We start from the raw sequence: 13976 nt of genomic DNA, 5'->3' as shown, positions 1-13976 counted from the left end.
TCTCTGGCCAGTGTGTGTGCCCCATCCTCCCTACCAATTTAAAAAAATGTATTTCCCCTCTAAAACCGCAATAGCACAATAGTGACAGGAATAATGCGCAGACACATTGATTTAATTTTACTTGGGGTGCTGGAACCATCAGGTAGAGTAGTTCTTTCCTGGGGGACTTTGCCCATTCCCTGTTTCCCCAATGGAAGTAGTTTTTCCCATTCCCCTTCAGAAAATCCCCAGGAGTGCAACAATGTCCCCTCACACTACCGCAGTAGTGAGGACACTCCATCCCTTTAGGTAGCCTGCTTTCAATCTTTAACATATCCCCCACCCCCTTTCTTCAGAAATAAGAAAGAAATCTCGCTCCCCTGCAGTGAAAGGGTTAAAGGCTAACCATAGTAACTCGCCCTGAAGTGCTCTTTTGCTTCTCCCATGCTCTTATGTTGTGCTTCTTTGCTATTCTGTAGGTTCTCTCTTGTTATGTAAAGTCCCTTCTTCGCAGTAACTTCTCATTGCAAGCAGAGGGAAGGAGAAAGCGGGGTGGGTGGGTGGAACAAATAGGCATAAGTGCACACATGGGGGAAAATGGGCTGGGAAGCAAGCCTCACTCATTGGTCTCCCCACCTTTTTTTTACTCTATGTCCACCCACCCCATACCCGACTTGTAAATCACTCCCCCCACGTGGCTGAGGTTGGTGAACCTGGAGTGCTTACTTCAGGTTCTCAATGTAGCGGCAATGCACTACTTCGACACTGCGCTTTTATGCAGTATTAATTTTAAAGGATTTTTTTAAAAGGTAGAGGCTGCCGTACAGAACACAGCTATACTTCTGGGGGAATGGCCACCAGAGGTCAGTGGTAGGCAAGGCAAAGTAAATACCCTGAAGTAGCTCAGAGCTGCAAAATGGCGGAAACACTGGGGAAGCACAGGGAGGGGAAACATTGGGGGAATGCCCCTTGACTGGAGTCAGTGAGGTCACAGCCAGGTGAAAGACACATCCCTGGGCAGGACTATAATGCTGAAGTAAATGTGGAGGGTGGAGGGTACACACCGCAGCAGAAGTTCAGACGAGCTGAAGTAAGGAAAAGAATTGGACTAAAAGTAGTCTCAGAAAAAATGGTTTTTCTGTGAAAATCTCCAGGATGGCTATGGAATGGCCACGACATCATGTGCCCCAAACAACCTCCAAATGCAGTCAACTCGCAGCAAATTCCCTGTGGAGACACCCCCCTGGATTTGCCTTACAAGGAAAATTTATGGGGTGGGAAAGACTAGGGATAACTGAGGTTTACAGATAGGAAGAAATAAACCCTACAGGGTGGGGAAACTCCAAAACGGTCCCATTATTGAGTCATTACATATTACATAACTCAGTAATACAAAATGTTGGGGGGGGATGACAGTTGGGTGTAAGGGGGAATAAAATGGAGTGGCTGCAAAAGGAGGAAAAGGCACATAAATATACAAAAATGGGTACAAATTACCATCACATTGTCTGTATAGGTCAGTTCATGCCTCACATTGAGAAGTTATTTTAAGATGTCCCTACAGACAGAACAGAGAGCTGCCCATAGAAATTGATGGAGGAACCCAGGTTTTAATGTAGCTGGGATTGAAGCACCAATGTGTACACCCCAGCCCACCCTGGAGGAAAAAGTCCAATTGGGGGACGGATGGATCCAAAACAGGTCAACAAGGGCTGAGTGTGCTCAGCCTGCATGGGATGATGACTCACTGGGGTGGAAAAAACTAGCGGGACGGGGAACCCTAACAGAAGCACCTCACACTGCAACAATCTCACTTGTCATTTTCTAATACAGATTACGAAAGAGATGGCACGAAAATAATATACTGTTACCCTCCTACACTCTTTTTTCTTTACAATGGATGTTTCAATGAACATGTGTATTCATGTGTAAATGAGCAAATGTGTGCACATAGAATAACTTGTCAATTTTACATTTTGTAAACCACTTTGTAAGACTGTATACCCGAAAAGTATTATAACCAGTAAAAAAAACAGCTTAAGACTGCTTCTACTGAAGATCAAGTTCTTTATTGAATTCCAAAATTATACAAATACTGTGTCCTTACATCAACTTCACATTTTGAATGTGTTCCCTCCTCCCTTAAACCTGAACCCCACCCAAAGCAGAATCAGAGCCCTTGAGTCTATATAAAAAACCATCCTGAGGTTTTCAGAGGCTGAAACAGAGAAAAAGACAGGAAAAGAGAGAAAATCGAGACACGTATGGGAAATATGTGTTGTAGTGAGATATGCATACTATGTTGGGAAAAGAAATAAAGATGTGGACCTGAGTGGGTAGGCAAGAGAGATAGGCCCGTTTGTCCCATATAGCTATACAAATGGAACCTGCATCCTGACAATGGGCTCAGTCGTGGATGTTCCGGGTCAGGAGCCCTAACTCTGCTTCCAGGTACAACTTCAGTCCCAGCCTAGCTGGGCCAGGAGGAAATCAGGTTGTAGTTGCTAGGTAACTACAGCATGCTTAGTATAGCCTCTGGTCATTTCAAAATGGATGGCTAATGTGGTAAGATGCAGAAGAGGGTAGGGGTCCACCTTCAATAGTTGTGTAGAAGAGAAAATTCCCCCTTCTACACAAAGCCTGGTCCTCTTTAGCATCTGGCCATGTAGTGGACTCAAAAAGATGCAACAGTGAGCCCAAGCATAGTGAAAGACAGAGGCAGTTCATGAGTCAGGCAGAGGAGGCAGCGTGGCTACTGCTGACACTCAGAAGTAGCAATGGCATCAGGTTGGAAGAGATGCAAGACATACCTCCCAATATATGTCAGATGGAATCAGGTAGACTATGCTGTGTGAACAAGCTGGTCTTCCTCAGAGTGGGATAGAGAGCAAGCAGCAAAACTACCATCCATTTCAGGGGAGAATGCAAACTTTATGGAAAAGTCCACTTCCATTTCTGTAGCTCCCACTTCAAAACTCAGCATACATACTAGTAAACATGCCAGTAGGAGATCTGGTACCAAAGCAAGAAGCTTATATTCTGCCAGCCAAACAGGTCCGCATATGGAGGTTATCTTGTGATATTGCATACAAGTTAGGTAGGTAGAAGCGATCTGTGCACACAGAAAACCCCAACAAAAATTGGAAGTATGATCAGAACAGAACCCCTAGCCAAAGCAACAAAGGCTGTCCCAAAGAAAACATGCACTGAGATTTCTCCTTGAGCAATTCTTATGACAAGATCTGCAATAGTTAGATTTCTGCTTACAAGCAATATCCCCAGGGACCCTCACTTTAAAGGTGGATCATAGAGTTGTTGTGGGTTCTGAATGCTCGAAGAAGTAATTTAGGTTGCAATTCTATGCACACTTACCTGGGAGTAAGTCCCACTGAAACATATGGGACATACATCTAAGTAGACATGCCTAGGATTGCACTATTAATCTGAGGATGATTTTCAGCATTAGGGCTCTTGTGCCTTTAATAGTTGTGTAGAAGAGGGCATTTTTGGAGGCCCAGCTCTTCAAATTCTTACAGCATTGGAACCTTACAAGCAACACCTATTGAAGCTCCTCTTTCAGCAAGGCATAGGAACCCTAATTTTGAGAGGTTAGCTGTCTCCAATTTAATCTAGCACTTGCATTTGTAAGCTCCTCAGGGCAGGGATCTGGATTACTCCGTGTACATTGATAGCACTATCAGGTGAAGAATAGTAAGCAATAATCTGGGCAATATATGCCATGCTCACATATTCCTAACAGCCCCCCTCCCTGATTTTTCAGACTACATAAGCAGAGGAAAGTTGTGAAGCACATCATGTCATGGTATCTGTTGGAGAATGTGCAACTCTAATGAAAATGAACCCAGATCATTCAAATAAGCCACCAAGAATCTCAGCTTCCTTTCTGCCTAGTAAAAAAAAAAAAAAAACTTAAAAGGGAAAATATATTGAGCTCCTAAGTGCTTTTAAAGATGAGATAGGCAAGTCAAGAAGAATTATAGCTCAATGAATTCAAAGCAGAAGCAACGTATGCAGTACCAGTGCCTGATTATTAATGATTGAGACAGGGTGGTCAAAGGAGACTTTCCATCAGGTAGTGTTTTCAAACAAGACTGGCAGCCCGTGGTGGAATATGGTGACTGCTGTCTTGGTAGTATACAGGACGCGATACAATAGCCATCTTCATATATCTGAATGGCAGTCACATAGATGGCACAGCAAAATTGTTTTCTGTTGCTTCAGAAGTTAGGACCCAAACTGATGGGTTGAAATTACTAGGAAGAGAATTTTGACTAAACAGTAGGAAGAACTTCCTGATGGCACAAGCTATTTGATAGCAGCACAGACTGCCTTGGAAGGTGTTGGACTTGCCTTCATTAGAGGCTTTCCAGCAGCAACTGTATGGCTACGTGTCATGGATGCTGCAGCAGCGGATTTCCTGCACTGGCAGGGGGTTAGACTAGATGTCCTTTGAAGTCCCTCCCAACTTTGCATTAAGTCAGGGTAGGCAACCTGGTGCCTTCCATGGTTTGGACTGCAACTCCCATAAGCCCCAGCCAGCATGGCCAATGGTCAGGGATGATTACCATTGCAGCCCAAAACATCTAGAGAGCCTGAGGTTGCCTACCTCTGGTCTAAGCAGTCATCCATTTGCAATAACAAGGCATGACCACCCTCACTTTGACAGTGACAATGACACCACTAAAAGGAACATTTAACATCTGGAGAAATGGAGGCAGTGCTGCTGCGATAGTAAAGGCGGTATTATTGGGACTAACAATGAGGCCAGGAATGGTCTCTGATATCTGTGTAAGGGAGGAGGGGAGAAAAGGACAGCAGAATGAAAGATGTAGAGGAAGAAAGGAGAGGCAGAAGGGTACTTCAGTAGCAAAAGTTGCGACCTTGAGAAATCACTCTGGCAAAATTCTTCTTTGCCAGACTGGCAGAGGAACCTTCTTGACAGAGAGGGATGGGGGGCCCCTGACACAAGCCCCCTAGACTTGCTCTTCCTCTTCACCATTGCTACCAGCTTGTTCACCTGCCTCTTGCTCTGGCCTAGATAACGGTGGTGGTGAGAAGGGGGAGAAGTAGATGCCGCTGCCTCCTTGCTCACTGGCCTTCTGCCTGTCAAGCACGCGAGTGGCAGCAATGATGAGAAAGTGGATAAGGAGCCAGAGCAGCTGGTGACCATGGCAGTGGGAAGGTAGACTCACGGGGGGGGGGCATTAAGGGTGTCTTGCCCAAGGGCCCTAAAGAACCTGGAGCTGGCACTGCTCGGCACCCAGCCCATGAAGCGGTACAAGACCTTTTGGGGCTTGAGACAGAAAATCCAAACAGCATCCCCTTCCCTCCAACATGGTGGCAAACGTCTAATATTAATAAATGTTGTAACTGACAGTTTGCTGCCTTTAACGGTTTTGTCTGAGGAAGGCCATGCTGCCCTGCCTAATTGAAAGGCCAACCTGAACCAACAGATAAAGACTCCAGGAACTAGAGCAGACCACAGCCAAGACCTCTGCTGTCATTTTGCTACCCAATCTTTGCCCTTCGGCTGCAAGCACTGATACTTCACTGCGCACATATCAAAACCATGCTTCTTAAAGCACATAGAGCCAAGGCAATCCATAAGTGTGAAGACTGCCCTATCATTCTGTTCTTTTTTCAAACAGTCAGATTTTCTAGAAGCTGAAAAAAAAGGCAGAAAGTGCACAGGGAAAACACTGGAGGACAATGGTTTGATGATGCCATCATGTAGATGCCCTGTGAAAAGTGAGTAAAAAAAAAAGTGTGGCTATTCCACAGTACATGGCTAGTATGGAAGTACTCATCGCATAAACATTTCTCCTTGGTTTGCCTGCAATCCCCTTCAGTGAAACCTTTTGATGTTTGCTGTACATTAGTGTCAATCTGAAGCTTTCTAAACATGCCCTGTGCCACACAAACTGCCTCAACTCAGAGCTCTCAGAGGGCAAATGATGAAGCCCCAGTTCAGAGATAACATTCTAGAATCTATATAGTCGATTGCTGTGGCCTAGGGAGTTGTACTAAAGGGAAATCAACAAGTGGCACTGTAGTGTAGGTAGAATTAACTTTTTCTGGATGGCCTCAGGAGAAATCTAGCATCACTCTGTGATAGGACAGAACAAGGACTCTCTACCAAGTCAAAGGACAGTTGCATTTCCCTCCCACTCCCTTGGAACCCTCGTTTTGAAACCTCCTGTTGTAACCTATGAGACCCACACCCACCACACCTCTGGAGTTGTGAAGGGAACCCAGGGATCCAGCCTTTGGCCACCCACCCTCCCTTCTTTCAACACCCCAAACCTCACCTCTGTCACAGGAACATGGAATCCTGACATGGATTATGTTGGCACCAGGATGGTTATGTTGTAGTCTTTGGTCTGGTAGCCAGGCCCAAGTTAAATACTAGCAAATAAATTAAGATTGTCCACTGGGGGCACTGTTGGTTCGGCCACCCATGATTTGGGGCTACTCTACAAGTCCAAGCACAGTTCGGATCAGTGCCCCCGTCTGATGCCAGATAGTGGAACAGACAAATGGATGGAGGCTGGGCCTCTGTCTCCATAGTGAGAGAAAGAACAGGGCCCCGCTTCCATGCTGAATGACAAGGTGACGGAGACAGGAAACACTGCCACCCAGACCATCAGGCACCAGTGCTACAAGGACAAAAGCGGGAGGACCAGCCAGGGATTATATCCATAATGGCAAAAACACCTCCCCACACACAACATTTTGAGAGACAGTACTATCATCCCGGACCAGAAACCCCCACCCCAAACACACTCCGCACAGTTTTGCTGTGACTCGCCATGGTATCGTATTGCTAGGGAGGGGGGAAAAAGACCGGGAGCATCACGCTGCTACCATAGGAGCCGAGAGCATGTAAAAGTCAATTGTGTTGTCCCAGCACCACATCCAGCAAACGAGTAGAGCTTGTCCGTGGCAACAGGTAGCCTCTTTGGAAAAAAGCTGTTTCATAGCCCCGGAGCCAAGGAGGAGCAAGGAGAAGCCTCGGGGCTGCCCTGGGCTAGTTTGCAACACTGTGGCAACAAAGGGTGCCAACAGAGACTTCCCCATAGCGATGGGCAGGGAACAGAGGATGAGTGAAGAGGAACAGGAGCTGGTGATGCTGTTCCTGTGGCACTGAGTGGTCTTCCCCGGTTGGAGCCACCACTGTGTCTCTTGGGGCGGGGGGGAGGGTTAATGTCCCACTGCACTGCTCTTTCCTGTCGTTACCCAGTCTACAACAATGAAGCTGAGGCTCATCACCATGAAAATGAAGCCAAGGGCAGCGAAACAGGCAGCCTGTGAAGGAAGGGAGAAGAAATCGCATACAGATACCTATACATGAGACACAGCCTTCTTTTAATTTACCTTGCCTGCTTCCGTGGGGAAAGAGGGGATGGTTGCTTGGCATCCCACTAGCTGCCCAACAGTATCACCCCCCACTGCCTGCCTCCTTGGTTCTCCATCATCTTGTGCCCGTCTTGTACCAACCACTTCTTCTCAAGCATCCTCCCATTCTACTGGTGTGCAGAAAGCTCTCCCCACACCCTGCTGCCCTCCTTGCTGTGATTCTTAAAGTCTGAGGAAGCCCCCCACCCCCAGCTCGGAGGGACACAGGCCGTCCTCAAAACCAGCAGCGATTGCTATAGGTTATTGCTAAAAGGACCTCTTAAGTCAGCCTTTCCCAGCCTGGAGCCCTCCAGATGTGCCCGACTACAACCCCCATCAGCATGTCCATTCACCGGGGTGATGGAAGCTGCAGCCCTGCACATCTGGAGGGTGCCAGGTTTTCTTTTATGTGCTAGGACATGGGTGTCTTGTGGACGAACCAGGGGTTTTCTATGGACCTGATCTGACAGGCCCATGGACCAACGGCTGTCTACCCCAGCCAAGGTGAGCCATGCAGGTCTCTTATCACCCTACCTCAGCTTGTTCTGTTTATTTTCAGCCACACTGACAGAGTTTCAAGAAATCCAGCCATCTACAGTTTTGTGTGGCCAGTCTGGCCACAGCTCACTATACCACATTCCCGGCTGAGGTCCACCTTGGTTGCATTTGGCACTGGGTCTCCACTGGACTTCTTTCCCATTCTCAATAGGCCTCCTGTACTATGCAGCCCCATTTCCACCCACCTGCCAGCATCCAATACCTGTATTTTGGATCTGGATAACAGCGGCTCTTTATCGTCGGGGACAATACGAATGTAGAAGATGCTCGGAAGGATGAAGATGAGGCTGGGGGCTGATGTGGCTCCTAAGAAAAAGAAGAACACAGAGTCGGGCATCTTCTTGGGTTCATGGCTATCCTAGCCTTTGAGCCATGGAAAAGGGGACCGCAGAGCTGGGAACAGCTTGCCAGGGAACAACATGGGAATGGTGATGCCCTGCGCGTTGTCTCTGTCTTGGCTTCTACTTGGTTTCCCCTTGCCCTTCCCTCTCTGCTCATGCTTGCTTTCCTTCCTTGCTTTTCCCCACTTTCAAACGTATCCCCTGCCATTCTCTCCAGTCTCTCTTACTGAAGAGGGAGAGAAAGGAAAACATTGAAAATTGCAAGGAAGAAGATTAAAGATCTGAGGTTACACCAGAGGGATTCACGTTCCTCTTTATGTGTGCCAAATAAGTACCTGTCGGGCACGGGTTCTGAAACGCTGTTCATAAAGTTCAAGGGAGTTGTCTCAGATGTCAACAAATGTCTCTAGCAGTAACACTGCAGGTTATACACAAGATTCAGCCATCTACCTTTAGGGAAGGGCTGCAGCGCAGTGATAGAGCACATGCAGAAGGTCCCAGCTCAGTCTGTGGAATCGCCAGACGGGGCTTGTTTGAAAAACTCTGGAGAGCGGCTACCTGTCCGTGTGACAGGCTCGCTAAACCACACTGAGACAGATGGACTCGATATAAAGCAGCTTCCTATGTCACCTGCTGCTTGTTTTTGCGGCTGTGGTGCAATTCAGTGGTGGCTACTAATACCTGTTCAAATCTTTTATCTGTATAATGGCATTTATTTGTATATATCTTATCATAACGGTTTTGGGTGAGTTTTTATGGCTCACAGCCAGGACAAATGACATGAGACACATTTCTCTAGCACAGATCTATTTTTAAAATGCTCTCATGCTCTCAAACTGCCAACTCCATAGCTTGGTTTTCTATCTTGGGAAGGGAAGGGAAAGTTAAGAGATACTCCAATGTAGCAGCACTAAACCCTGAGCTGCCCATGTGGCTGCTTACAGATCCAACTGACTCGCTCCCTTCCCATGCTGGACTTTGCTGAAATATTCAGAATATATGTGGAAAACCCCAAATGCTACAGCTCTCATGGGGTCCCCCAAATGGCCATGCCCCATTCTCCTGGCCTCTCCCCCAACCACCAATTGCCTGGTGGTTTCCTGGCTTTTGCAGTTTTTTCTTCCATTCTAAAAGGTCGAAATGCCTCTCCTAAGGCTTAGTTACCGGCAGTGAGAGCTTTAAGCTAAATATGCTGGTAGATTTGGTATTTTGTTTCTGCTCTTTTTGCCTCACCCACCACTGGAATGTGGCTCCTGAGAGTTTCTCTGAAATTGAATTCGGCCCTCAGGCTGAAAGAGGTTCCCCACCCCTGCTCTAAAACCTTCCATTTTCTGCAGATCAATTTATTGTTAATGGAATCATGAAGGCAATGGCAATTCTTTCCTGGAGCATCTCTACACTAGCCTAAAATCCTGCATTTAAAACGGGGCTTTCTGCTTCCATTTTAAATGCAGGATCATGACGGACTCCCTTTACACATGCTCCATTTCCCCCCTTATCGGAGTCTTTGATATGTTTCACTACACAGCCACTAGATGGCGCTGTGGTCTAACTCCTCTTATTGTGGGTTTTCCTCTTTTCAGGAAGGGAACTCAATAGCAGGATAAAAGCTCCGTGTGAAGAAGCCCATGGTCAGCTAGGGGAAAATGTGTGTTAATGAAACCCTGACCTTTCTTTTTAAATGAAAAGAAGCCTCTGAAGGCGAAGAATGAGTACAGGAAAGGTAGCTGGGAAGGTGCTTAATGCTTTTCCTGCCATCTGTTTTTCTGCTCAAAGTCACCCCCACCAGCTGTTCCCATCTGCAGCGTTCCAGATGTATATTTATCTTAGTAGACATGTTTTTACTATTGCTGGGGGGAGGTGGGAAGAAAGGAGAACAGAATCTGGAGCAGAGAAATAACAGATGAGAAAGGGTTAAGCACCTCCTCCCACTTATCCACTCTAAATAACCCCCTTCCAAAGTAGTTTTTCATTAAAAACAACAACAACAACAACAACAACAACAACAACAACAACAACGGTGCTGGGGCTCAATTACACACATTGATGTGTGCCATTTCCTCCCCATTTTCCACCTGGTGCCAACATTATCATTCTTATTTGGCACCAGGCAAAGATGTTTTTATTATCCTGGGCTTTTAAATGTAATTTAACATGCTTTAATATTTTTATAGTAATTTATTTTATTTTGACATTGTATTTTATCTTGTTTTGTAAACCATCCTGGAAGCGTTGCTGAACGGTGGCATTGGAATTGTTTGAATGAATGATGTGGTTAGCCCCTTAGCAGCCCTCGCTGTGCAGATCAGCCTGAGACTTCTATACTCTGAGGAAAATTCAGGGAGAATCTGCATTCTCTCAGGACAGCTCCACTGATGTCTAGACAGTGTTCACTAACACCTCCAGAAACTCCTACCTCAGCCTCTCTGCGCATGTAGATTTCTATGGAGACATGGTGCAAATCAGAGGTCCAGAACCTCAGGCCTGGGAGCCGAATCCAGCCCACCTGGGTCTCTCTCCAGCCCTCCAAGGGTCCCCAGATGCCCACACCTCCTTCCCCTGGAACTGACTGTTTGGCAGTTGCCTGGCTGTTGTGCAGTTTTTCCCCATTCTAAAAGGCTGAAATGCCTCTCCCAAGGCTTTGTTACTGGGAGTAAGAACTTTGAGCTAAAATATCTTGGAATTTTTGCCCTGCCCCTTCTGCCTTAGGCCCCGCCCACTCCTGGGATGCGTCCCCCGGGAGCATCTCCAAAATGGAATTTGGTCCTTGGACTGAAAGAGGTTCTGCACCCCTGGTGTAAGTCACACTCTGAAACGATGCTGTGCAAACTCCTAGAACTAGGTTGCTTGTGTCCTGCTCCCGCGGTTCCACAAAGAAGCCTGTCAGGAGCGCCCTGGTGGCCTCTTTCAGTACACTCCAATAGCCAACTCAAGACACAGACAAAAGGATGCTTTTCAAGGCTTTAATCCTTTTACAACTTAATGACTCTTTCAGATGCTAATCACCAGTGATTAAGCAATGGACAGCAGAGTAGTCTATGTTCTGGGTAGGCAGTTGATCCCCATTTGAAGGAGAGTCACTTGAAGACCATGAACTTATGGGCTAGGGAGAGATCCTCCCTCTTTCCCTTGGGTCCACGGGAGGCGGCTGTTGCTTGCATGCCAAATGGGCGGTACGCCTCCTTTCCGCACCCTCCATTGCTCGTCGCTCCCTGCGTCTGCATCAAGCGTCTAGCAAGCCCCCCTCCCGCACTTTCTCACCGCCAGGGTCACTATCTATCTCAGGAATGCCGGCAGGAGGAATCTCTGCCAGCTGCTGTGCCTGTGAGGGATGAGCTGGCTCCTCTCCCACAGATTGCCGATCCTCCTCAGAATCAGAACTGCTCTGGGGCTCTATGGGCTCAGTTTCCACCCCGACAAAGCCAGGGCAACATTTGCTCCGAGCCGCTCCATTATGGTTTATCCTCACATGGCAAGGGAAGTGCCCCATGCTTACCAATGACTCCAAAAATGTCCTTGATGTTTGGCACGAAGATGACAAGGAGGTTGACGGTGACAAGGAGGCAGCAGGCAATGGTGACGTGGCGCAGCCAGCTGAAGTCCTTCTTGTGGAACAGCAACTGGTGGATGGCCCTGCGGATCTGCAGGAGTTGGGAGTGTGAGCTACATATGGGATGCCCTGGTAGGCAGATGCTCAGGGACACTGCAGAGGCCTCTCACCCACTGCTTAAATGCAGGCACCTTTGGCGGCCGTTTATATACGGAGATGTTGCTCTGCATCAGGGAATGAGGGTAGCTGTCTAAATGGAGACTCAAGCCTAGTGTTGAGACATGGCTGACCCCTTCCAAGTCCAGCAGGCAGGGCTGGGGAATGATGCACAACCAGGACTAACTTGAATTGCTTGGGCTTCATTGGTCCTTTCTCCCCCCACCCCCCACAAGAGTCTGCAGGGGGCTACTTTGCAGGGCTGTTGTAAGGAATACTGAGATAATGTATGTGAAGCTCTTTGGAGCACTGTAAGGGTGCAATCCTATTGAGATAATTGGTTGCCTTCGACCTCCTCAGAAGTCGAAGGCGGCCGCCTATCCAGTGCAGGGCGGCTGAAGCCTGGAGGAGAGGATTCCCTCTGTGCCCCGGCTGCCCCGCAGCTTGCCTTAGACATCCGATTTCTAAGTGCGGAGGCAGGAACAGGGCTGGAGACTGCACAGGAAGCTGTCTAAAACAGCTTCCATGGTCCCTTCCCCGCCTCTGGGACCTCCCCGCTTTCGCCCTCTCTGTGCTCTGTGTTACAACCACAGAGAGGCACTGCGGGGCAGCTGGCAGAGTTCTCTCTTTGCCGGCTACGGGGGGAGGGAGCAGGGAGTGCAGTTTCCCAGCTCTGAGCTTGTAGCGCTGATAGACAAAAGGTAGACAGCAAGGAAAAGGGAGGACAATGAAAGCAGGAGAAAACAGGGGAAGAATACGCAATCATTTCAGTTACGTGCTTAGGCTCAGTCACAGTAGGGTTACATATAAATGCTAAGTATTATTACTGGTCATGCCAAGCACCTTCCATGGCCTCTGGGACCAGTTCCCATTAGCAATTACCTAAACATGCCCATTCCACTGCTGACACTGCCTGCTGGGATGGGATCAAGAGGGGAAGGGAGGGAGGAAGATAGCAGGGAACTCCTGTTTGCCTGGGACTCAACCACAAGTGCTTTAGGGGAACAGCCATTCAGGGCTGCAACAGGGGAAACAGAGAAAGGCTGTCGCTTACCGGGAACAGAACCACAGGCACTGTGAGTGTCACGGCCAGCAGCACAGCCAGTCGTACACAGAGGATGAGCTTGTCCAGGGGGTCGACTCTGATGTACGTGTGCAGCATCTCTGCTTCAACACTCTCTGCCAGAAAGCAGAATGGAAACACCCAGGCAGTCAGAGAGATGGGAGATATAAAACAACGGGAAGACTACTTCTTGGTTACATTTATTTATTCACTACGTTTCTATAGTGCCCAATACCCGAACCTCTCTGGACCGTTCACAACAATTAAAACCACAAAATATAGCATGAAATACAAATATACATTTTAAGTGTAAAACTGCAGTATCAAAGTAAAACCAAAAGAAAACCAAGCAGCAAGGCGGAGATTTAAAATACAATTAACAGTTTTAAAACCACATCGGGTCTAGGTCGTTCAGATGCTGGGGTCAAGGCTCAAGTCTGCAAGAGAACTTCACCTGGAGACATCAGGCAAACGGGCGTCAGCCTGAATGGCACTTTTGGCCCAAGGATGGAATGGCAGGGAAACCAGCCAGATGTCACAGCAAGGACGTCTCTTCCAAACAGGCCAGAGCGAGCCTTGTTCAATGGTGCTGGCTGCTAGGGCAAGACTTCAGGGCCCAGGGCCACCACAGCCCCCTCCCTCCTGGGGGGGGGCACAAATGACCATCCAGAAGACAGGAGAAGATGGGGTCAGTGGCCCACAGGGGATCCTGCTGCTCACTGCAGCATCCTTCTTATTTGGAAAAATGTTAAGAGTTAGGGGAGCAGCCAGCTGAGTATATACATGCTTACAAGTGCTCGCGTTATTATTTTTTACTTTAAAACAGATATTTTGTCCTTTTGGCCAACAAAATGGTGCTCATTCTCAAGCAAATGTGTTTAGCTTCAGGGCAGCAGAAGCTACCTCCGTTTTT

The 13976-nt window shown here is 47.7% G+C and overlaps 1 protein-coding gene across 5 annotated transcripts in view; it reads right to left on the bottom strand.

Annotated features, from left to right (window-relative positions):
* Window positions 1-2026: 2026 nt before the first annotated feature.
* Window positions 2027-13976, bottom strand: part of SLC38A5 (solute carrier family 38 member 5) — a 50495-nt gene continuing 38545 nt past the window's right edge. For 3 of the 5 annotated variants that reach the window (XM_084836221.1, XM_084836222.1, XM_084836225.1), the window contains 3 exons: window positions 13055-13179; window positions 11791-11935; window positions 7903-8259 (listed from right to left, as the gene is read on the bottom strand). In XM_084836221.1, coding sequence (XP_084692347.1) covers window positions 7988-8259; window positions 11791-11935; window positions 13055-13179 — 542 coding nt within the window. In that variant the 3' untranslated portion in view covers window positions 7903-7987. Of the gene's footprint in view, window positions 7306-7902; window positions 8260-11790; window positions 11936-13054; window positions 13180-13976 lie in introns of those variants that run through there. The other 2 variants (XM_084836224.1, XM_084836226.1) reach the window with 1 other exon arrangement.

This window comes from Heloderma suspectum, chromosome 2, assembly GCF_057233095.1.
Source record: "Heloderma suspectum isolate Gila_16-S chromosome 2, 16-S_ref, whole genome shotgun sequence".
NCBI classification, from domain to species: Eukaryota; Metazoa; Chordata; class Lepidosauria; order Squamata; family Helodermatidae; genus Heloderma; species Heloderma suspectum.
Note: the sequence above shows the minus strand (reverse complement) of the source record. Positions and strands in the feature narration are given on the sequence as shown.